This window comes from Symphodus melops, assembly GCF_947650265.1.
Source record: "Symphodus melops genome assembly, chromosome: 8".
NCBI lineage: Eukaryota > Metazoa > Chordata > Actinopteri > Labriformes > Labridae > Symphodus > Symphodus melops.
Window position 1 is genome coordinate 11678247 of NC_136698.1, and position 25747 is coordinate 11703993.

At 39.3% G+C, this 25747-nt stretch overlaps 1 protein-coding gene and 1 long non-coding RNA gene across 4 annotated transcripts in view; one reads left to right on the plus strand and one right to left on the minus strand.

Annotated features, from left to right (window-relative positions):
* negr1 (neuronal growth regulator 1) overlaps positions 1-25747 on the minus strand; it is a 134708-nt gene that overhangs the window by 43932 nt on the left and 65029 nt on the right. For all 3 annotated transcript variants that reach the window (XM_079350976.1, XM_079350977.1, XM_079350978.1), the window contains exons 3-4: positions 22658-22783; positions 8274-8405 (exon numbers count right to left, since the gene is read on the minus strand). In XM_079350976.1, coding sequence (XP_079207102.1) covers positions 8274-8405; positions 22658-22783 — 258 coding nt within the window. The remainder of the gene's footprint in view (positions 1-8273; positions 8406-22657; positions 22784-25747) is intronic.
* LOC306828473 lies at positions 12460-13810 on the plus strand. Its single transcript, XR_013779753.1, has 2 exons — positions 12460-13122; positions 13177-13810. It is a non-coding gene; the product is annotated as an uncharacterized lncRNA (long non-coding RNA).

A 25747-nucleotide genomic window follows, 5' to 3' on the forward strand; every position in this document is an offset into this window, starting at 1 on the left:
TGAATATGATTTATTTAGAAACAAACTATTGTTTGCCAAGAGAACGAAGGCTTTTTAATTAAAAGATCAATTAATAACCCTACCTCTTCAGCCCGATTTGAAAATGAGTTTTCATTGCAATTAAGAAATGGACTCATCAGTGCATGACTTATCAGCTTACACACAGAGACACTGTTCCCCACTGCCATCTGTGGGCTTCATTGTCCTGTTTTTTTGTCAGTCAGGAATGGTGGTGCTGCCAAGATTTATTAATTAATTAAGATTTTTATTCAGAACAGCTAGGGAACATTGTGTCCCTTCTTTTTATACTATGCATGGCGTATAAATAACCGGCTTAGTGTGCAGCACTGTGCGGTTTGAAAGAACCGAGAATTCAATCTACCGTCTGGTTTTTTTGTTGTTTTTTTGCTCTAAAATGGTTCAAAACACACCAATCAATCAAACTTTCTGCAGAAATCAAGTATGATGCTGCTCTGATGAATGCCTCAACATAATCTCATATACATCTCAATATCATCAATGCTAAAAGAGAGTTCTGCGAGTCAGCCCCCTGCTCTGTCAACATGATTTTATGGTCATTTGCCTATTATCAGGTTGTTTTTTTGTTGTTGTTTTTTTTTTAAATAAAACCAAGCTGAACGATGAAGTGTCTATGTGTCCATCTGTTTCAAAGGCAAGAACATTTATTCAGCAGAAGAACAAGACTCTACTCACTTACTCATGCCCTGCATGCAGCAAGGAATCCAAATAGCAATCAAGACAAGAGCTTCGGAGAGATGTAGAGAGATGGATTTACATCCAAACAGCTCGAGGGTACTGGCTTTAACTCTACTTAGGACTGGATAAGAATCCAATTCTAGGAAGCCTTCTCTTTTGAATTGTAAGCCACAACGTTTCAATAGATACTGCAAACTGTCGACACATGCTCAACTAAGGCTCTGTGCCTGATGTTTATTAAAAAAAAAAAAAAAAAAAAAAAATCCTGATAATAGATTTCATTGAACTGTGGAGTGAACATTTGTTCCATCTGTGATCCCCCATTACATTTAACAGTGCAAAAATGCTAACGCTCCCCTAATAGTTGTTTACCTTCCTGTAGCGCCATGTCATTGAAATGTTTGGTGGTCATACAGATGTGATTCCTGCCGACAAGTTTAGCATCTTATATATCAGAGTTGGTCATGACTCCCCTGAACAATCATGTCAGGGTGTTAAGCCAGGACTGTTGTGGGAGTATCTATCAGGGTAGGGCTTGAATCCCAAACAGGCCCAGGTGACGGCGGCTCTGGAGGAAGAGGCAGCGTGAAGCAAACAAAAAGACAAGGTGATGTAAAGAATGTGAAGTATTCACAGGCTGCCCAGGCATTTCAATTGTGGCCGGAAATTTGTCAGTACTACGGCCTTCCTTACAGCAGTCCTCTGGGAATGCTTATAATTCATTAAAAATGAAAATAGTTTTTTTTTTTTTTTTTTTAAAGACAATTAATGTAAACGGGAGAGAAAGTGAGGAGCTTTTCTTTTTATAAACACAGCCATGGTGAATATGTAAGCAGAATTCACAGCTGCAGGGCACTAGAGGAGGAAGGAGGAGCGAACTCGGAAGCACACAGGGCGCAGCTTCACTCTACAAAGCAAATGAAACCTTGCCATGAAGGGAGAACTAGTGAAACTGGAGAGGGAAAGGACGCCTGCCCTTGTTTCAACCCTCAAACCTTAAATCGAGATATGAAAGAGAAAGGGGAAAACACAAGACAGAATTTCCCAGCAAACAGTATGGAACCTAAGTCATGGTGCCCAATTAAAATTGTAGACGCGTGCTTAACCTCACATAAACAGTCGTCTTGGAATGTGGCTGTTTCTCAAAAAATGGCTCTGTATAATATAACTACATCTAGCTATACTTACTGGGGTGTCCAGGAAATTACATTTTAAAGATCATTATTAACTTACAAAACAACAAAGTTAACATGAACAACATATTAACAGCAGAGAGCCAGACTGTCACAAACCCACACATATCTCTGTGCTTGGACTGATGCGTCTCATTACCTGTTTTTAATGGTCCAAAGCCCATCGTGAATCAGCCCGAACTCGGGCAGAGAATTTTACCTCAAAACAGTCAATTGTAGAACAATGGAAAGAAGGGACATAGCTGCAGTGGCCGTCTCTCAGCAACAGTATCAAATCTAGCCTGTAAAGCTAACATTAGCTAGCAGGCTTCCTTCACCACAACAAAACAAATATCATCTCACTTTTGGCTCTTGCTGAAGAAAAAGACAACCTGTGTTGATGGTGTCTCCCCACCTCTGTCTCTAGCAGACTGAGTGTGCTTACAGGTGAGATCATTGGAGTTCACTGAAGGAGGTCTGTGCTCCATCTGGCCCACATGATAATCCTAATGATATCATGTAGTGAGTGTTGTTACATTATTTTCCTTCCCTATTCGGTGTGCATATTGAGATGAAAGACAAAACACGGCTTTGAAGTTTCTCTTGCATGATGCAATAAGTTGGAATTTCAGATCTCCTGTAGTCTGTGCTGCGCCAGAATGTTTTTTTTTTTTTTTTTTGGGGGGGGGGGGGGGGGGGGGGGGGTTGAAGGGGGTGAAATGTAGTTATGGATCATTGATATTATGTATGATTATGGGGAAACTATTTTACATGGAGTGAGAAAGATGGAGCTTTCACAATCTGGGACATGGGGTCACAAGTTCCTTCACTACTGACCACCAAAATGTGTTCAGGCTTCCTTGAGCCTCAGAGAACATTTATGCATTTGAAGAAAATGCATCCATGTATTCTTGATACTTGACGTGCCAAACAAATGGGCGTGTCCGTAAGGAGGCGCAGGTGGAAAACATAGGTCCACTCTGAAGTAGAGCTGGGCTTACCGGTTTCACCATCGGTATAAGATTCTGCCACAACATTCTGAATGTTGTAATCATGTCATCACTCATTTATAAACACATTTGGTTGTAGGGCACACATGGGGCAACACTGACTGCTCAACCTATGCCGACCACGGTGGCATAAAATAGCGATTTGTGAAAGACAACATCCTGGGTCTTTCTACTTGTTTTTGTGCTGACACTCAGAGCAGAGCCGCTGTCACACGTCGACTGATCAAAGGGTTCCGCCTCCTCCTCGCGTCAGAGCGGGTGTCAGTGTTCACCAAAAAAAAAATAAAGTAGGGGCACATCAATCAAGAAAATGTGTATTTTCCGAGTTTCAGTAAGTAACAACAGAGATAGAGAAGTATTCCCCAAAGGCCATGAGTTAGAATTCCTTTGATGCTAACATGATTTGTGTTTGTCTCTTTTATTATATTCAAATTGACTTTGTGATTATTACACGGACAGAGAGAGGCGATCAGAAAGTCTGCTTTGTACAAACTTCCAAAGTTCATTAAAAAAAAAAAAAAAAAAAAGCAGCAAACAAATAAAATGTAGCACAACCAGAGAGCAGGTTGTCTGTCTGCTTTCCTTGTGTGTCTTAGCTTGGTGCAAACTGTCAAATCCCATCTTGCAGCATGATTGTGTTCAAACTCTGAAGTGTCACTCATTCAAGTGGAGGAGTCAGAGCAGACAGCTCTCTCTGGAGGAAGAGAGCTTTTAGACTACAGAGGAAGGTCGGACACCTTTGATTTCTCAGCATGAAAAAGAAACAGGATCCTGTCACTGTTTTATCTCGGTGTGGTTGGTAATTGTTCTACAACAAGGTGGCTTCATTAATTAATCAAATGTGGCTTTTTATCTCAGGTGGAGGTTTTTTTCCTCTGCTGTTTTTTTATTTATTTATTTTTATTTTTTTATGCTCATTCCTCCCTCCGACTCAGCCACCTAGATGTGCTATTTATGCCTTTGAATCACACTGTGCAGCCAGAATTTCAGCCAATAACAGAACCCACCTGCAGGGAAGATGAATATGTAAATTTGAAAAGTGGGTCAGAGATCAAATTTCATCAGGTAAAATCACTGCTCAAATGTCCTTTTCTCCAAGCAGCGATTTTCAGCCAATCTGATTCCTGCAGGGACCTGTGGATGACAGCCATCTTTCATGTGTAGCTCTTAAAAGTCTTCAGTCAACAATGATAATCCGAGACCATATAAAACAAGTTTTTGTGCATCAGAGGAATTCAAGCAGAGGTGACATAAGCTGTGCTTAACATTAGCGGCAAAATGACAATGCCTCAAACCCTCTGTGTCCAACTCATCATATCATAGGACGCCAAATGGCCAGGCTAAGTGTTATAGAAGGCCTGCTGTTATTAAAACTCCAAACATGCGAGAGCTTAATTTTGCTTTCATTACTTTGCTTTGCTTATTTTAATTAGTGGCCTTAATCTGCAATTAGCCTAGAGGTCAACTATACTCTTAGTGAAAAAAAAAAAAAACAGTGCCGTTGTTTTCAAGGCAGAGAGAAAATGTTTGGACATGTGTTTAATTAAACTGTTAGCCCATGAAATGTCAGTGTCACTCACTCCAAGGCTGTTTCATTAGAACGATCCAAGAGAAACAGTGCACACATGACTGTCCATGACTTCATTTAATTTATCTGCTTTGAATAAGACAGACAGTCAGAGGATCATGCTTTCTTATTGGACGGAGACAATGCACAACTTAATTGCAAATATTTTAATCATTATCCTTTTTCCCATTTGACATTTTCAAATTCTAATTTATATATTTCTACTTGCTTCTTATATTCTGCTGTGTGTAACAAAGTTAGGATGTTGATAAACAGAGGACATTACGGATCACTTATTTGATCTTTGTCTGACATCACAGCTGGTACGCATACTAGCATCATTTGCTCTTTAAAGGACAGATGTTGCAGTTCATCTTACATGATTTTGTTTCTTACTGCTTTTATTTTGATCTGAAAACTTATCAACTCTAAAGGCATTGCGGTCTCTAATGGAGGCTTGTCTTTTTCGGTCGAAAGGCGCAGCAACACCAGGCTCGATAAAAGGGACTGGGCCTTGGGATGGGTTTTTGTTAGAAGTTTTACAGTGTAATAAAATTGATACAATCAATCAAAAAAAGCACTCAAACATGCATTTTTTTTTCCATTGACAATAACTTTGTTAAACTTAAACAGTTAAAATAGTACTAGCCATAACTCCTGTCAATAAAACATCTTTTGTGCAACGCTATCCAAAATATCTGAGTATGCTGTTAAGTTTTTATTTGTAATGTGAAAAAAAAACCATGAATAAACATCTCCATCATCATTGTATTATCAACTTGCACACCTGTTGTCAGCTTGTTTTCTTGTTAATTAACTTGTCATCTCTTAAAGTGTATGGAGTCTCTTAAAAGGCCCATGTTGTGTTGTTGACTGACAAACTAAAACCAAAACTGGCAGAATCTCCCAAGAGAAGCTTTACAAAGTTGAGTGCCTTTTTTTTTTCTTTTTTTTTGAAAGCAGAGCACAACAGCTGCATGAACATGTGCCCATGCAGTGTGATATTCTTAATATAGTTAATTTCTTGCTTCTTGCTGTGTAATTATCCTCTCTTGTTTAAGCTCCAGTGTCAGCCAACGTCTTTATCTTAATTCAGAGTATGGCATATCAAGTCCTCATCAATACCCCCGTGCTCCGTGGAGCTGGGTGAATATAGCTTGATGTGTTACAGAGGAGCATGAATGAAACAGTACATTTGGGGAAATGGTCCAAATGCTCCCCCCTTTCTTCCTACACCCAGAGAGAGAGCTGCACCAGGGTGGAGAGGAAGCAGTGAAGAGTGGCCACCAGCTGGCTCAGGCTCAGCCTTCTGAGGCCATACCAGCCGCTCCAAAGGACAACATTAATTCTTTTTTTCTTGTTGTTGTAAATGAGTATTTGATAACTGTTTCCATACAGGAAGAAAAGAGACATGAATAAAAAAACCCAAACTGTTTGAAGCGGTTAAACGGTGAATTGTCAAAGCTATATGACAGCACATGAGATTATCTGATTTACTATAAAACATCTACCTTTCAATGGTATCGGAAGGTGTCGACTTCTAAAGCGGCTCTTTGGGTGCTTTTATGTCAGCGACGTGTTTTGTTTATGCAGGTCTCATAGCTGCACAGCATTTTGAATGCTAAACAGCGGCAATAAAACACAGGACCCTTCATGTGTGAGGTGCCTGCGAGGCCAGAAAAGTGCGACTCCGAGGAGCTACATGTTAGCCATAGCTCAAAGCGGGTGTCAGAAACGTTGAAATATTTATGAATTAATAGGGAGGGAGCTGTGAGATTTACACTTTGTGGAGACACAGCCTGCCCCATCAGCTCTGCTCAACTAATTACTGCAGACAGATTTTGAATAAAGACTTGTCACAGAGGCATGGCTTACGTGTCACAGAACTCGCCGCGAGAGAAATTACAAGTCAGCTGCCGCTACCTTTCAACACTGTCTGAAAAAAACAACAAAAAAAAGCATATGCACCAATTGCATCTCTGATGCCAAGAATTTCAGATAAATAATAAAACAACTACATGGGTATTTATGGGTATTGATATTCCGATTTCAGAATATCCTTTGAAAAAGCTATCGGAGTTATCATCAAATAACCTTTAACAGGCGGTTTTACTTGCTTACTGAAAAGAAACACTTTACAGATAATGGTTTTCAATGGATATTGACTCAATTACAGCCTCAGTCTAGTGTATTCATTCAGAATCCCGCTGCTGCTTTGATAGAAGCATCCTGTAAATTGTCTACACTCTATTCTTTATAATCCATAGCATTTCTAAGAAAGGCTTGTTATGCATTGCAATAAGGTTGGGTGCGATATAGAAACTCAATTTTCACCCCAGAAAAGCAGAAGTAATGAGCAAAAAAATTATATTTATCTCTATTACATAAGAGACCGTTTTCTATTTTTGAAGTGAAGCAACTGAACCTTAGCCTTACTTACAGGATTATGTAAAATAAGAAAGAAGATTTTAGACACCAATTTAAAATATTATTAAGGGAGTGTATAGAGCTATCTGAACTTTTCTCCGCTGCGCTGCACGTTAATAATAAAGGATGAGTAAAGGTTCAATTGCAAGAACAGTCCTGTTGGCCTCAGATAACTGAGGAATGGGTGAATTCTGCCTTTACACTTGGCCAACTCCAGCAGCCAAAGTATTGGATCAGTGCTCAAACTGTGGTGACTTTGTGAGACAGCAAAGGAGAGTCACCCAAATCAATCCTCACTGTGCGGACACTAAACCCCCTCACCCCCGCTGTGACACTTTAAAATGCAGCGTCTGACCATGACAGGCCTTATAAATCACGGTGAGTAACTTCTTTGTTCTGTAACATAAAGACATAGCAAGTTGTCAAAGCACTTTTCATTCTTAAAAAACACCCATGTCCCGGCAGAGCTATAAATAGCTGTCCTCCAAAACTCCACTCAGACCCAGCTCATTAGAGTCAGACATTACACAGGAAGAATGGGCACGGGATTTTTTATTTTATTTTTTTTGGGGGGGGGGGGGGGTTCTATGTTGAAGCCAGAATTGAAAGCCGTCTGAACACGGGGAGGTGGAAATGCAGTCTAAGCATTAATGGATTCAAATAAGTGTTTGGAATAAAATAACTCTTAAACACTTGAATTAGAAAACTTTTTTTTATGATTAGCTCGCAGTACAGGACTCAGTAAACTGGGCCAGGAAGAGCCTTTTTTTTTTTCTCTTTCACTTTCTCCCCTCCTGTCTCCGTGGCGGACTGCCCGATAAGCTTTGCCAACAGTGAGGTTTAGCACAGCAGAAACTTCCATGAATAACATGGAAATTAAAAAAAAGAGCACTTTAAGAAAGACTAGGAAATGGCAATAATTGTCAAGGAGTTATTCCAGCTCATAGTTACGACTGTCGCTCCATGTGAGCATCACAGCTAAAGCCCGGTATCATTCATTAATGCCCAGGCCTCTCATTACTGTCTCCTCACTCTTTTGAAAGACTCATTACCTGCATAATGGAATAGTGCTTTGAACAGTCAGACCTTTCTTTAGTGTGAATTAATCACCTACATGTTCAGACAAAAAGGGAATTCTCACATTAAATATTAAAAAAAAAAAAAAAAACCTTCAAGCTTTATCTTTATACTTTCTTTAACTTCTAAAAGGTGTACTTTCTGGAGGTGAACCATCGGGGACGTGACACCGGGTTTCATTGAAAGCTGGCCCCGGTATATCTTTCAGGCCTTCTGTGAGGCCGGTGTTGAAAAAATCATGGAGGCAAAAAAAAAAAAAAAAAAAAAAAAAAAAAAAAGAAAAGAAGAAAGAGATATACTTACAGTTGACTGTGACTTTTACTGTTTTGGAGTCAGGAGAGGCGATGTCATTTAAAGCGCTGCATTCGTAGTCTCCAGCCTGGTCCCTGGTGATGCCGGTGATGTTAAGATATTCGCCGGTGTCATACTTCCTGGCTGGAAAGAGAAAAATGGAGGCAAGGTACTTACAAATGAGGAATGCAAACGGAGCATTGGAACACACGCGCGCACACACACACACACACACACACAGACACATATACATACTGTATGTATTGCTCTTGGCTTCCTGCAGCCTATGGTAAGTGTGTGGAAAGGCCTCAATCTGTAAACAGCTCTCAAGTTTTAGCCTTCAGAGTAGACGTTGCAATCCAACCTCTCTTTGTACTGAACTCCTGATTATCTTCCTTGCATTCTAAAATACAATCAGATTAGCCGCGCATTGATCTGTTCATATTGATACGATAGCAGGATATGAAATAATGGTGTATTCCCAGTCATCCGCTCATCATTTGCTCAACTCTACACCGTACAGCGAGAGCTAAGAAGGACCCAAAGTCGATCGATTGAATGCACATGTCAGTGCTTTGTAGTTAGCTAACGGTGCCAAAGGCAGCGGCAAGTGAAGCACCATGACTGGCATGAAAGCAGGGGGCGTAGTGCAACAAAGAAAAGCTGGAGGGAGCACAAATCTAAACACACATGTCCACTCCAATCAACAAAAGAACAAAAACATAGAGTACACTACCGTAGTTAGAGGGGACGGATGATGGATTTTTATGTGTGAAAATGTTGCTAGTAAGAACTGAAAGTCTGACTGCTGGAATAAAAAGCAATAAAGACATTATGCATGGTGTCAAGTGTAATTCAATGACAAGAATCAGGAAAAATAAAGACATGGAACAGGCAGGAATCTGCTGTACTATATGGGGGGAAAAAAATGTTCCCAGTTATTGATTTCAAACAAACGCAAGTGAACAACGTAACATGAGCGATAATGGCTTGTAGGATTCAATCATAAAACTAGCAGGGTTGAAGCATGTGAACATTACATTACATCATAATATATTTCAGCAGCAATAATCAATAGAATTTTTCAATTTGCAGGAAAATCTATCCAAAAAATCTGGAATTTTTCAAATTGTGGCATTTTTGTAGTAAATTCTCACATGATTTTACGTGTTTCTGTGCCAAAGGCTTGCTAGACAGACAGACAGACAGACAGACAGACAGACAGACAGACAGACAGACATCACGATACAGAGGCCACAATATTGTGTAACGGGCTTAGCTGTTGCTGCTAGCTTTTTGTCATATGTTCACGGATTGGTCGTGTTGCTGCTGTGTTTTACCTCCTTTCTTGTGAATCTAGGATGATTCACGTCCAACTCCAGATTGCCGGGTGTTTGTAAAAATAAAAAAATATTTCCTTAAGCTTTGCTTACAGTTTAGCTCACGGAGTTTCTCATCTTCCTCCATGCTTGTTTGTTTTGATTTGGAACGTGCCGTGTATCATGTGGTTTTGCGCCTACTGCCCCCTGTTGGCTCCAACGGGAGCAGCGTCTTTCAAAACGGCATTCACAGCTCTACTGTAAAATCTGCATGATACACGTATTGGCAAAGAGCACATGACGATATATTGCCATATCGATTTTTTTAAGCACAGGCCTACACAAAATATATTCAGTAGCTGAAATGCTGTAAAATGCAGTTTTTTGTGACGGTCATTAAACCACCTGCAAATGTTCAGAAACATTTGGCACCTACAACAAAACCTGTCAATGTTTATCATAATTGAATATTTACGGGGTTGGAAAGATTGATGGGTGAATGAAAAAAAATACTGATGGATAGATAGATATTCAATTTTGGAATGCTAACTATGAAACCAAATTGCATTTGGTGTACTTCGACCATATGGTTATGTGATCTCAGCAGGCAGCACTATGTATGTGTATACTGCACTGCAGTTTCTCCCCTGACCAAAATAATTTCAAAACACAGTGGTGTTCACTGTGAAATGTATTTATATACTGCTTTTTATAGGGGGAATAGGGGATTTGGATGGAAGTGTGTATGCTTTTGAGAGGCATAGGGTTCAAACTGAGTGCACAATCAAGCAATACAGAGCCCAACATACTGTTCAGAGAGCCGCAGAGACCTGACGCTGACTCAGCAATATCTTACAAAAAGGGGAGCCAAAATCAAGACAATCCCTTTTTTTCTTTCAGGAGAAGAAATACTGCCATTCTGTGCTGCCAATCTCCCCTGCAAGTGTGCTGAATACTTATAAAAAAAAAATGCCTCTTCCCTCTCCTGCAACTCGGGTGGCTTTTTATCTGCAAGCTCACGGTGTCAAAAAAAACAACTTGAAACTGAAGGCAATGTCGATAATGAGCTTTCCTGTCTCCTCAAACTGTTGTGGTGGCAACAACGGGGTCCGACAGACTTGGCAAAGATGTGTTGGTGGCAAAAAGAAAGAAAAATGTTTGGAAAACAGATCCATAGACAAGCACTGGATGTGCTTGAAAACCTGAACCGTTAATATGCCAAGAGAGCACAGGGACGGAGAGATGACACAAAGGGCTCTATTTTTGTGGTGGTGCATGGCTTCGCACCCAAAGAAGAAGCACTTTTGTCACTGGGTGCACACAGTTTTTTTTTATTTATTTTTTTTAAACTTTATCCTACTGATGTGGGAGTGGATGTGCAGCACAGAGTGTGACAGTGTAGCAATCAAATGGTGCAGTGTAAGAGTGTTGTCAAAAAGAACAGGGATTTATGCACAGTAGGTTTATGTTGTGTAACGTCTTTTTTTTTGCAGCCTTGTAACTGGGACTTTTCCAAAGTGATGTAAACAGAATCCAGCTTTTTGTCAGTGGACTTTGATATATATCTTTTGAAGAGAAAAAGAAGAGACGTGCCTTTCCATTGACAGACAGACAGGTGCTGTCACATACTGATGCATTCTGGGAACATTCATAATCTGTCATCTGCCAAGTGCAAAGGGAGGGGATTTTTTTTTTTGCGCTGAATTTTTAAGTGAAATAGATGATTTGATTTAACTTGTAATGTTCGGTTTATTTGAATTGTATTTGATGTAACTTTAGCAGCCCTGCTTCGAGCTATATCCGGATTAACATACCAAGAATGACAGTTCGGATGACTGCGAAGGCATCAAATATGATCTGTTTTAGTGGCCTGCTGCTTTGTTAGGCTACCGCAGTCCGCATCTCTACTTCTAATGAAATACATTTAATCTCCCCAAAATACTGAGTAGATTCACAGTGGAATTAGTTTTTCAAAGAAGAATGGACGGAGAAGTATGTGTTTATCTTATCAGCCAGCTGTCTCTCTTGCAACAATGCTGCTCAGAAATGAATACTGTGTGGAAATAATGTGATCACACTGTCGTTTGTGTTGACTAGAATGAAATCTCTTTTGGTGTAATAAAACATTGCAATTATATTTATGTTTTTGGGATTAAAAAAATCCCTTTTGTTTAATACAAACTGTGTAAATCCTCATCTGTTTTTCAACTCTCGATTAGAGTTCATCTTAAAAGTAAGCTCTTTCCATACTGAAATATATTAAGACTTGACAAAAGATTAAAGGGGGGGAACAACGTTGTTATTGTTAATTATTTTAATTTACAGTTCACATCTTATATTCATTGGACGGTCATTATGTCAGCAAATGGAGGACATATATAGATCCCATGGGGGGTTGGAGAATGACTTGGTCAGCTTTTGTGGATCACTAATCTGCAGCATGTCTCTTAAATTAAGAAAATCAATCATAAAATGGTCATAACTGATGTCAGCCACACTACACTCTGAGATTCAACTACATTTTTTTTAGGTGTGTATTGCAACTATAGGAACAAAAAAAAAAAAAAAAACACAGTCAGTGTCCTGGCCATGCTCATCTTTGCACGCAAGGATGGCAGTGCATCCATTGGTATCCATTGGGGCTTCCCGGTATCTCTTTTCAAAGGACTCTTAATTGCACTGTTCATGACAGAGCTGAAATTAGATATATTCGTTTTAATGCACGTCAACAGATTGCAAACAAAGCTTTTATGGCTTTCTATTGAACAGTGGTTCCACTGTGTCTACCTTGTTTACACAACGATCAATGCAACCAATCTTAGATTAAGCAGCGTCTGATGTTTCTTGACACACACAAAGAGGTAAACTAACATGGCTGACCTATTCTTTATCCGATACGCATGGCTCCATTGTATTTTACTGTAATTGGGAATTGTGATGTAGATATATGAAAATCCACAGTGTGATCTTTTGTCTTTTACTTGGGTAATGAAATCAAGAGCACTGACCCATGAAGCCTAGCATGCTTGATGCTCCCAATATCATTTAGCAAATGACTGAGTTAAATGCAGTGGTTTCCAAAGAGAAGCACTCAGGCTTTATACTTGGAAATACAATTAATCATGTATTTTTTCTCTGCGGGGAATTTGGTTGCACAAGGGTCTGTTAAATCAATCAATGTCCCCCTCCCCACCAAAAAAGAATTAAAAAAAAACTTTGAAAAGAAAAAGCTTAAACATGTATTGAAAAGGAGGTGGGTGGAATTTAAGATACGCAAGATCAAAACGGAGAAAGTCTTTCTTCCCTTTGGTACAAAAAACACCAGTTGACGTGTGTTTAACTTAATCACAGGACAATGTTTAATGCAGTAAAGCATGACCTACACTGTGTAAAAAGTATGTACAGTAAATGGTTCTTTTAATTCATTCTGACAGCACTCATACTTTAAATGTAGAGTTTTATTTCAAATGGCCCTAGAGATGTTTTTATTGCCAGCAAGACAACCTAACTCTCCAGGATTCATCTGACAGTGTTTGACTCAGGTTGATTTCTTTAAGGCAGCTGGACATGCACATTTTTATGGCACCAATGATCAGGCTATCTTGTCTTTCCCGTGGAAAGTTATCCAGCCTGAAGGATCCTTGAATCGTCAATAAGTCTGTCTTAGTTAAAGCTAACTTGAACAAATAGAGTTAGGCATAAAGGCTTTGAACTATGATGGAGCTACGAGCATTTGAATTTTTTGAAGGGAGTGAATAGTTGAGTCTTTAGCCCTGAAAATACATCTAATGACAACTTTGAGGTGGTCAAGCTTTCCTCAAGCCTCCAAGAGTGTTTAAACCCAAACAGGTCGGGTGCAGATTACAGTTTATAAAACGTTTATAATAAGACCGTGTACATCCGAGGGAAGTCAGATATAAAAATGTCATTTAATTGAAACACTCTCAAGCATAAGTAAAGCATGAGTTAATGAGTAAATCATGCAGGCATGCACTGTTAGGACTCCCCACCGAGCGGTTCTGATTATGATGGGAGAGAAAGTGGAAAGAAATGGCTTAATCCTGTCTTTGCTGCCAAATTTATCTTCACACCCAAAGACAAATTCTGTTGCTAAGCGATAATGAAAATATCTAAAAGATAGTCAAGATTGCACAAAGTTATGATTGCATACATTTGGTAGAAATAAAAGTGAAGAATAAATAAAGGAAAACATTTAAAAGGCAAAAAAAAGCAAGAACTTCAGTCAAAAACAAATGTGTTAATGATCCAGTAGATTTCAGAGTTGGATAACTAAAAGTCTTCATTTGGACCAATTACTGAACCAATCAGCTCAATGTTCCAAAAAACTAATACTAGTTTGAGCTGGTGATACAAGTACCCATGAATAGCTCCCTAGTTTTCTGTTGTGAGTCTTTACTTGAGACTTGATTTATTCATATCTATCTTTGTTTTGAGCAGTCTTGGTAGAATTCAGACTTGGCCCATTTTAAAAGCCACACACGCCAAATACCCAAATACCCAAACACTCCCAGCACTAGTTATTTTGGATTTATGAAAACCTAACATTGTAAGACATTGCAGACATTCTGTGTGGCTAGTTCAACACTATATCTGATCTTACAGCTCATGGTGGGCTTTTTTGTTCAACATGAGTTTGTACTTCTGAAGCAAATAGACACATTTTCATTCGAAGGAAATCCAATTAGGTGCAAGTCTTTCTTGATAAATTAATGCCAGTATTTTTTTTTTTCTCAGAGAAGATCCAGTTGCATCATCCTGCCTTGGCTGCAAATGGTATTCCTATCGATTAGAGCACTAAGGGGGGCTCTGCAAAGGTCATACAAGCCATTAAACAAGAATTGCATCCTTGATATGTACTTTGAACATTATATGCTGAGTTTTCAACCTTGACATTAAAGTAAACAAAAACAGGAGGTAGCCTTATGTTTCCTAAAAAAAATATATAATATGAACAATAAAATATGGGGAAAAACAGCCAATGCTGTTGGTGTTATTTTTTGAAAAAAAAAAAAAAACACTAAGTGACCTTAGAGAAGTTATGTATGAGTGCAGGCTGAGAGAAATTTGAGAGACTGACAAAGATCTAACTCACCTGAGGGAGATGTCACCCCAAGCAAATTAAAGAAATCATAGCAAGGTTAATTTCACATTCAGTGCCAATGCTGGCTAAGTCCCGTTGCAGTAAGCAATTTCCCACATTGTGTAGGGAAGCTGTGCACACGCTTCCTTCAGGGCTGCACTACACAGATAGGGCAGGCATCGCTGAGGAATCCATTATAGCATAGAGCAGCATTTTCTACATCAATTTATCCTTTTAACTCCTGAAAATGGAGAACAACCCACGCTGCTACATTGTGTGCGGCTGCCTTCTGGCCCCGACTCAAGGTGTGGGCCAGAGCTAGGGGTAGAATAAAAGTCTAACAGCCTGCTGGATCTGTGCATACTGTGATTATACATAACCCTTACCCTGCTCCTTGGCTGTCAATCAGAGGTCACTCAAATCCACAGAAGGGAGCTGTGCCAAAGGAGCCTAAAGTCATGTCCGAATGTGTGTGCCGTGGCTTATGTAACCTGCAGAATTACCTCACTGATTCTTTCTGATGTAGGCAGGGGAACACGATTTCAGCTGCTGGAGCAAACTGGGCGAAAAGATCTACGTGGCTGTTCCTCCACTCCAAAAGAAAATATATATTAAAATATCTCAACACTGTCAGGAAAGATATTGAGTAAAGGCTAATGTCCAACTGTTCAAGCTGAATTTAGGCAATTTTGTTCCTGCTTTTCTCCATGAGAAAAAGGAAGCAAAAAATTGGGGTGAACCAATGTGTGACTGAGAAGGTGATAGGCTGGAACATTAACTGCATTGAAGGGGGGGGATGATTGTTGTTTAAATTGTACAAAATGTTGCTACTCTGTATTCTGTTACTGCTCAACTCAGTTGCCTAAACTTTGGTTTTTCCCTCCTTTCTTTTGCAGCGCAGCAACAAACTTTTACACACTGCGTTAACTCAAGTTCAGAGAGTTTGTCGAAAGTGTGTGAAAAGCAAGGCCTAAACATTTCAGAATTCATGCGTGAAAATGGCTCATTATATCAGTATAATTTGGTTTCATAGTGTGAAAGTCAACAATGTTTCTTTTTATTGAATCTTCAACTTACACAGTAACAAAAATACAAAACAGAGGAGAGCCTCTTCTTTTAGCAGAATATTGTTTCAACAGTTCGTGTTTTTTTTGCATTCAGTTTGTTGTATGACACACATTTATTGGTTTGAGTTCAAGTCTACCAAATGTCTACATTACTAAGAGTTGTAATTTATTAAAATGAAGGTAACATGAAGCAAGTTCAATGAATAAGAAAATGGGGCTTACATTTTAAATCACATCAAATCATAAGAAGATACATACCGGTACATATATTTTACTCCTCTTTGTTCTCAAGCCCTCTGTCACACTCCCACCCACCATATGACACTATGGATGCCAGCCAATGACACATACTCAGCAAAAGAAAATACAAAGAAAGAAAGAAAAAACAAAAATGATAAAACAGAATAAACAACACATTTAGATGATCTGTAAAGCAGTAGCTATCATTCCCAGATGAGTGCCACATTGTTCCACACTCTTTCTGTGAATGGCTCCTGCGAGTGTTCTTAATCTAATTAAAAAACCTCGGTCCCACCCATAGATGGACAAGTCACTTCCTGAAGTTTCTTCTACATATCAGACACAAGGCGCTCACCTTTGGTTCTGATGGATATACTGTATAATTAATGAGTGGGTGTGGAGGAAGAGCACGGGACCCCATGAGCTAGAAATACTGACCTCAGCTGCAGAAAAATGAGGTTGATGGTAACTTTTTATTTTTCCAGAGATCTTTATATGATTCGTCCTGATAACATGAGGACGAGGGTGGATACTACAATTACAGTGAGAAAGATCAGCAAAGGGTGAATAATGACTCCACAAGGACTTCCAAAAGGACTTCAGTTAGTTTTTCTTTTTTTGTATAGTATATAGTTTACAGTATAGTTACGATAACAGATAGACTCTATAATGTAACAACTGAACCAAAAGTTCCCTGTTACCACAGCTCTACTCTTCTTATTGTTTAATAAAGAGTGTTGGCCGCTACAGTGTGTGGAGCAGAATCAATCTGTCGAGTTTGGCCTACACACGAGTACTTATCACACTGCAATCAGTGTGTGAAACTCAGAACAAAGAAAGTTACTCAGTCATTTCACTTATGAATTCACAAAGATTTGACGAGATACAAGCATGGCACTAAACTGAGCAAACACCAAATGGAGATATTTTTCAACCACTTTTTTTGACAAGGTTTGTAATATGGTGGCAAAGTGAGACGATTCTGAAGAATAACTTGAAGTCAAACAGACACTACCGCTGACCTTTAAGTGCCCACTTCACTGACCGTGGGAGGCTTTGTGAAACTGAGACAGACTGCTGCTACTATGAATTAAATATGAACCCATAATAAAGGTCTTTAAATAAGAACGTTGTCTCATTCATTACCATTCAAAAAAAAAAAAAAACAACAACCCAGGATCACCCGGATGAATGCTGACCCAACTCGTACATGAAAGAATGAAGACCAACCAATGGATGAATCCTTCAGACCTGTCACTGAATACATTAATAATTATTGATTTAATATTCAAAGAATCATAGAAACAACTAGATTTGCGACTGATACTCCATCTTTGGGTTGGTTTTATGAAACAGGAACATTCAAAAATGTCACCTCGGTCGCTAAGCATTAGTCACGAGATTATTTTGTTATTTTTTATACACTCATTGATTGATCAAGAAATGATCAAAAAGTGTAAGCAAAAGAAAGTTTCTCACAATGTCTGTTATCTATATCCATTCAGACTGATTCTTTTTCAAAAAGTGGAAGGGTGTAAAAGGAAAAGTCACTTCCTGGAAAGACATCGTTCATGGCTGCCAACTGCCATTAAACATGTATAGTGTGGCAGCAAGTCAATATCACATTTGAGTTAAAAAGGTTTGCTATTCATCATGTTACAGAGACTCCAATAAAGCATGTACCCATTGAGCACCTCTTTAGTTCACAATTCTCGGCACAACTGCTGAAAGGGGACTTGTTGGAAATAGCTCCTGCTGTTGATATCTGACATTTGAAATGCAGCGCCTAATTCTCTTTCACCTCCCGTCGTGTTGAACGCATGCTAAAGCTTCAGCCCTTGAACTATACATCAGTTCGTCGCAGACTATAAGAAAAGAACTAAGTGAACGTCGTGTGCCATAAATGTGCTCAGCATCACTTAAAAAGAGCTGTCACATTGCAGTGCAACCTGGCAGGCAGAACTCAGGGTACACAGTGAAACAAATTCAGGTTTGAAATTCCTTCACATAGGAAGTGAAGTTCAGCACCGAGCTACCGTACACAAACTGTTTTTGGAATTGTCAGAGTAAAGAAATCTGCCTTCTATATCCTGCGGATATGTTATTCTCCACGGTTACTGTATGTGCGTTTGACACGTTTACAGTTTAGCTGCATTGGAGAGACGGGGGTGGGTGAGGGGGGGGGGGGGGGGGGGGGACTGTATCCAGGCTGAGTGCTATCACAGGAAACAATCAAATATGTATTCTAGTATTCTAGTCAGCCTTTCCAAAAGGTCACACTTCTATCCCCTGGATTCAAATCTCTATGGAAAGAGCTTATCAAAGCAATTTTGCCCGGCAGTCTACCCAACCAAACCAGACTGAAGCAGACTATGTTAAAGGCTATCACCCCCCCCTCCCTTTGACCTATAGAAGAGTGGCGAGGAAGCACAACACAGTACTCCACGTCAAGGCGTGAAAGGCTGACACGTCACTCTTAAGTGGTATAGAAGCTTCAGAGTAAAGTAAGTTGCCATGTCAGGAGCTAAATGAGTACAGACAGAGCAGCTTGAGTAACACCAATGTCCTTCTTTTCATGGCGTCTCTGTGTTTAAATCCAGCTTATACTTTGAATAAGTTCAGTGAGAACATGTTTTAAATAAATCAAAGGCCTCAGGAAGGAGCTGCAGGGTTGGAAATGATTACCTCGATCCACAAGTTAACTTCGCACTGCTCGGCGGTTTTCCTGTTAATTCCCTTCAACTTGTGAGTGAGCTGCAGCGCTAGAACAGTCAGGGGGTTGAATGCTTGCTCAAGGGTAGGGAGAGCGTTACGCACTCACCTACTTTCGGCATGCAGATTCACCAGCAGACAAGGGGACTTGAGCTGGCTTTCCACTTATAAGCATCCTTGTTATGCAGCCTGAGCTCCTGAATCTTCACTGTCAGATTCCTTTTTTTTTTTAAACACGGATAATTAAACTGTTACATAAAATAGGAATGACATTTAAAGCACATGAAGATTCAGACATATGCTGTCTCCCGGTAACATGTCAACAAAGATGATCTGTGTGTCACGAGTGCTCGCATCAGTTTTTTTGCAGCGCTTTCTAATTGAGGAATACAGTACGCATGAGGCTGTACATGCGCACATACTGAGCCAAATGATGGTCTCCATAAACAGTTTATGGCCACACTTCACTGGGCGCACAAAGTTTATTATTCGCTGGCAGTTTGCGCGTTGGCAGGAAGGGAAGAGGAGGAGGGGGAGAAAAAAAAAAATGCAAACACAAAACAGTCAAAGTGGAAATAGGAACTTGACAGTCAGTCAGGGCAATTTATCATTCTGTCAAACTTCACTGACTGCTGCAGCAGAACTATCTACTATATGAACCCCGACCCCCGCCAACCCCAGCATGGTTGCTGTTGGAGAGAGAAGGGCCAGCGAATAAAAACCTGCCATGTAGTAAATGTTACAGTCATTTCACATGCCTGGGTTTCAAACTGTAATAGCAATTACTGCTGGCTCATATAAGCAGCACAACTTCAGTGTTGTTCAACAGTAACGTTTTGATTTTTGGTAATTGGTACAATACTCGTGATTTGATACATTCACGACACAATGAATTTGTTGGAAAATGTACTGTGGAAATTGAATCTGTTATTTCCTGATTATTATTATTTTGCCTTTATCGGTGAGATATCCCACATCCCTCAACAGTGACATGAAGCACAAATAGAAAAAAAATAAAAATAAATGACAAGACAGTGACAATAATGCAGACACATGCAAGTAATGGAGGACTTATGAATTGGTGATTTCTGTCATGAGAAGAAAGAGAAAGAAAAAAACAAGAAATTAGAAACTGTGTTTACCCATAAGAGGTTATCATGATGAAAGCAAAGCAAAAAAAAGAATTTACATGCGTTTATATGGACACAAAAAATATAGCCTTTAGACATACATGCAATATTCATGCATACATCAGAGCGTCATATTTGAGGTTGCCTTAACTACTGTAAAGTTGTAGAAAAATAAAATCCTCCAGAGTCTCTGTGTGAGATCCAGCAGCTCTGGATGCTGTTGGAAGATCTGTTCGGATCAGACCTCTTAGCTTCAGGCTTCAGAAAGCCCTTCTCTAGACTACATTAAGATGCAGAATGTGTGCAATATATCCATTTTTTATAAAGTTTGAAATGCGTGTATCTGTTGTGTGCATGCATGGACAAAATGTATGGTGATGCAAAAACAAGTTCGAGATTATTCTGCGAGTTGGCCTTTAAGAACGCAGACGTATAAAAAATGGTTTCGTAGGATTGATCCCCCAACAGGACTAGAGAGAATTATTATTTTTTTTTTTTTTTATTCATGCAGTAATGGTTTCTTTTTTTTTTTTCAACCCCATTTCCTTAAATGTCATTTGAGTTTTGTTTACTGGTGAGTCTGATTAACGGTAGTTCAAGTATTGTTTAGTTGGTGGTTGCAGGTCTGCTCTCATTCATAACTGGGTTAAATATTCTGACTGTGCATATTCAGGTTAGAGCAGACTGCTCTGCATATCCAACAGTTTTAATGGAATTCCATCAATAGGTAATTAGCCTATTACAACCTTTGAGTTGTACCCCGTCCTTTAAACAAATCACCCTCACTACAATAACCAACTGAAAGATCCGATGGCAAATGGCTTCTTTTCTGATGTGCTGGGAAACAGTCTGTGATTACATTTAGTCGCGGGCCCTTTCATTTGACCAGCGTATCATTTCTTCGCTGGCATACTTCAAAGTCCGAACACTTCAAAGTAGAATGACTGACTGCCACTCGGACTCTGAGGACGGCTCTTTTGATCATCTTCTGAAAACTCCCAGAACGCAATCAGGCCAACCACCAGAGAGGAGGATTTGACAGCCATAAGATAAATGCAGTCATCCTCACAGCTATCTGATAAGCCCAGCAGGCTCTAATCCATTAATATGAAAATGAGGGAGGACTAGAAGGGGCTGGGTGCAGGCTTTGGCAGCAACAGTTAAATGCTGTGGAATGAGTTTTCAAAGGGAGGCCTCAGTCTTCAAAGAGCTTAATGACAATGTCTTCTCTTTATATCAGCCACCTAAATAAATTAGATTGATAATACTGAAAGATATTCTTCGCGAGTGCACCTCAAATTCTATTCTACAAATGAGCATATCGGAGTTCTGTGTGCAGTGATGAGAGCTGTCGTCACTTCCAATCAGCATGTATCACTGTGCTAGAGAGCAGAATGAGCTCCAGTGACACCCGGATGTCCACCTTGAGCAGAAACAAAAAGATCCGCGGACGACTGTTTGTTAATGTTCCCAAAGCACCATTTCTAAATGGAAGTGTGGAAGAACTAAGTATGAAACAGGGACATTTTTGGAAAATACATGTTTTTTTGTTTTGAATACTGATACGATAATCTCCACATTATGGATCATTTTCCAGGAAGGATACGTTGTTGTGGTATTTCTGCTGACTTTATTGCGAAAACTAACCCTCTGTTGACATCCTGCTGTTGTTGTTTACAGCTAGCAGTCCAACTTTTAACAACCTGTGCAATGATACAGGGAACACAGGCTACTCAAAAAAAAAAAAAAAAAAACAGTTTACTGGGGAAATAAACCCTGCACACTACTTAGATAATAACATACATTTCCATGTGCAGCCAGTGTTGTGATTTAGGCCAAATTTAAAAAAAAAAAAAAAAAAACATTAAAGTGCTCTCCTATTCTTTCAAATGTAATTTCAAATCTTAAATGAATTATGTAAGATAGAATCAAGATTGGGAAGCTAGCTATGGATGTTATGTTTTATATATGTGGCCTCATATAATCTGTATAATAGTGTTAAATGTTCTTTTGTGTGCATGTAACATTGACTCTAGTATGTTATTGGATACGTGCTTTTACTAATACCCGTTTCAATTTTCTACATTGTTACGTCTGCTCAATGCTGTCCAACATTATTTTATTTTTTTACTTCTTATTTTCCACCAAATGCTGCTTCTTGTTTTCACTTGTGATCTGACTGCTTAATTACTGCCATTTTATTTCTATTTGTAGCTTTTTTAAAAAACGATTTTCCAGGGAGCCTTCTGTAAGATCTGGCCATGGACAGCAGATGAAAATGAGCCTTTTGGCTAAATCTGGCATATTTACTTAAATGTTGTTGTTGTTTTTTTTTTTTTTTTTTTTAAATTTGTAGTGTTTCTGTAACCTAGAATAAAAAATAAAATATAATATGTAAACCGTCATGTCATGCCCAGGGAAGCACAAACAGCTAAGTCAATGTGAGAGCATTATCTCAAAGAAAGACTGACTGGTTCATACAAAGATGACTAATGAGCCTCCATTACTTCTCCTTTGAATCACACAGCATGAGAAGGCAACATCACTGTAGTAGCTCACACAGTACATCCATTATACTGCACGTTCACGTGAATGTGTTATTACATATCTCCATTCCCCCTTCAAATCCATCTCACCTTCTCCATCTCTAGCTCCGCCCCCTCCCCCCATTCATCTGCAACATAACCACCAGTTCTCTCTGACACTCTCTCACCTATTGATCCTGTGCGTGCTCCCTCATTTCCTTTCTCTATTCATCCATCCATCTGTCCATCCATCCATTTGTCCGTTCATTAGCGTAGGTTCGAGAGAGGTGAAGTGAACTCACCTAATGGGGTGATGTGTCTCCAGGAAATGGTTGGCTCGGGTTTCCCGCTGGCTGTGCAGATGAGCGACACATTGCTGCCCTCGTTTACCGTGATGTCAGAGGATATGTCATATATCTTGGGAGGAACTGGAAAAAGATATAAAACAAACAAAAAAAAAAAGAGGAAAAATCAGACACAAAATTAGCATTTCAAATCTGAAACCTCCTGGTTTCAGCGTTGTATTATTTGTATGACATATTACTTTGGAGGGTAAAAGAAGGCATGGGCAATATCTTGACACGGTGTTCTAGTTTTGAGCCAGAAGATAAAGTGTGTGCTATTTTTAAATGACCCCGAGCGTTAGGTAAAATCATACCAAGCACCTTCGATTCAAACACCATCATTCAGTCTTGCAAGTCTTGTTAAATGCTTTCAATAGGGTGCTGCGTTTTGATCTCCCCCTCTCAAATCACCAGTTTCCAACCACTGTGATGACATTTCAGCCAGCACAAAACTGATGCAATCTTAAGGTAGAGTTGGAAAACCACATTTTAAAGAAGAAACACTTTTAAGCCACACATAAGTCATCTTAGTGATGGAAAGTAAAGCCTGTTTGACATGACATGGATTAAGAAACAAAGTGTTTTAGATTTGACTACAGAAAAAGACAAATGACAAAAAGGCAGATGAATACATCCTGTGTGCAGACTCGTGATCAGGCTAACTCGCTGAAGAAGTTTCAGTTCGAAAATCGTGCCAACCCAAAGTCAAATATTTTCTAAAACAACCGATGTACAAAATAACAGAGAGAAAAAAAAGAATCATTTGTACTGTGGCTGGATTGTGTTGGGTGTTTACATGCTAGCTAACTGATTGAATAATTTGTGCTCATATCATAGACACTTAATTGAATATTTAATGAGCAGTGATGAAGCAGTCAACCATAACTAGCTTTAATATTCGCTAGTAAAGCTTGGCACAGTCAGTAAATCCCACCCCGCTCCTTCATTCATAAGAATAATGGAGGGCTGTTTTGAATCACTAAGCACAGACTGAGATGTGGGCACACTGGGCACTGATTCATTTATCTGAAACCAGTTTGGTGACAAGTTATCTAAAAAAAAAATCTTTTTTTTTTTTTCGTGAAAGAAAAGCAGCATTCATGCTCATATTGAGGGAAGCTCTTAAAAAAAGTCCCTGCTGGACATCACTTACGATCATAATTCACAAGTTTCTAGTCAATTATTCTCTTGGAGTTCTGATGTTAAAAGCTTCGGAATTCAGGCTGCATTCAGGCACGCATGCAGCAACCCACAAAGGTATTTAAGCACACTGGGCTGAGCACACATGTAGGCATGTGAGCGCGCACACACACAGGCTTATGAAACACTATTTTAATCAGCCAGATTTGAATCTCTGAGGGAGCTCTTCTGCACTGGACTGTGGCTATACAATAATGGCTTCTCAAGACGTCCGGGGCTTCAAACTATTCTGCTCTCTGATCCCTCCTGATGCCTGCTTAAAGAAATAACAAAAGAAAAGTGGATTCAGCGCTCCTCCTAAAACCCACCAACACTTTTTTTTTTTTTAAGTCACATGGTTTCTTTTGTCGATCAGCTACATCCACCCTCATTTTCTCCTCCTCTCCAGGATTATGACAAGAACATACAGAGTGACTGATGACAGTATCACTTATTGTTTCATTACTTTGAGATGTAATAAGAATCACCCTGCTGAACTTCACAATTGTTTTTGAACAATTTGGGAAAGAAAGGGGAAACTATTTACTGAGCTTTCAGATGCTCCACAATAAAAAAACTAACTTTTTATCGATCATCGGTCTCCGGCATTAAGCCCATAAACCTTCACTATAACCTCCATGTGCTCTAACTGTATAATAAAAGCAAATAGCCAACAGACGAATAAGATGGTGAATCATTAAAAGTATCAATAGCCATATACAGTTAGTGGATCCTTTATCGCTTGAGGAATTACACGTCCATGATTCACAACTTGGACCAACCCACCTGGCCAGCACAACACTCAATGATACTGATCAAGAACATTTTCTGTTGTGTGGATGGACAGGAGTCTGTTTTTGATCAACACTAGATCTGAAAGAGATGAGAGTGGCAGACCTTGGGCGGGAGAGGCCCGGAGGCGATGTTGAATCTAGGTTATTGCTTGTCAGACTCCAGTGTTTACTTGCTGTAGGACCCCACTGTTGACACATCTCCTCAGTGTCTGATAGCACAAAATTGAAAATGTTGGGGTTGTCTACTGATCCTATCTCTCCCTGGCAGGGACTGAAAGGGTTTTTTTTTTTTTTTCCAAAGGTTCAGATGAAGAGTCCTTGGGTTTTATTTTTTTATTATTATTATATTTTTTTAAGCTCACAGCCATAGTTGCCGAGCTGCATTACTGTAAAACAAACGAGCAAGTAAGTTAGAGGAACAAGAGGAGAAGATCAATAGATAAAAGTCAAACTTTGATCTGAAAAGTACAGAAGCGTTTTCACCAGACTAAAAAAGAAAAAAAACCATTGGCTTTGTTCCATCCTTTTAGACACTGTCATAATCAGAAACCATGAAACCTGCGGCGGTAAACCTTCTCTGCATATCAGGAAAGACAGAGCGGATGTGATAAGAGCTATTTTAAAAAAGTGATTTCAAATTCAACGTGACGTCCAGATTACGAAATTCTAGGAAAAAACAAACAAACTAATAAGTGAGTTTTTCATCTTTTTGTTCAAATTATCACGACTAAAAGCTTTTGAAGTGAGGCAACATTTGAACCATCAGTCATGGTGCACAATAATGATGAGTAAATATCTATTTAGTGCACTCGGTTTAAGTAGCAGCATTTATTATTCTGCAGGGGAGAGTCCAAACGAAGGAGAGACTTCACACACAGCTAATGCATGAAATCAAATCCTGCCATCTGTTCTTCCTTGTTAAAAAAGAAGAAGCCTAAACATGCTCCTATATATAAATGGGGGGTCTTGTTGCTAGGTTACAGTGCTGACAATTGCCAGCATTGTTACTGAAGAGCCAGAAGAATGACACTTGATACTGAATGTGTTAAGGGTTTCCATGTGGCAAACAGGAACG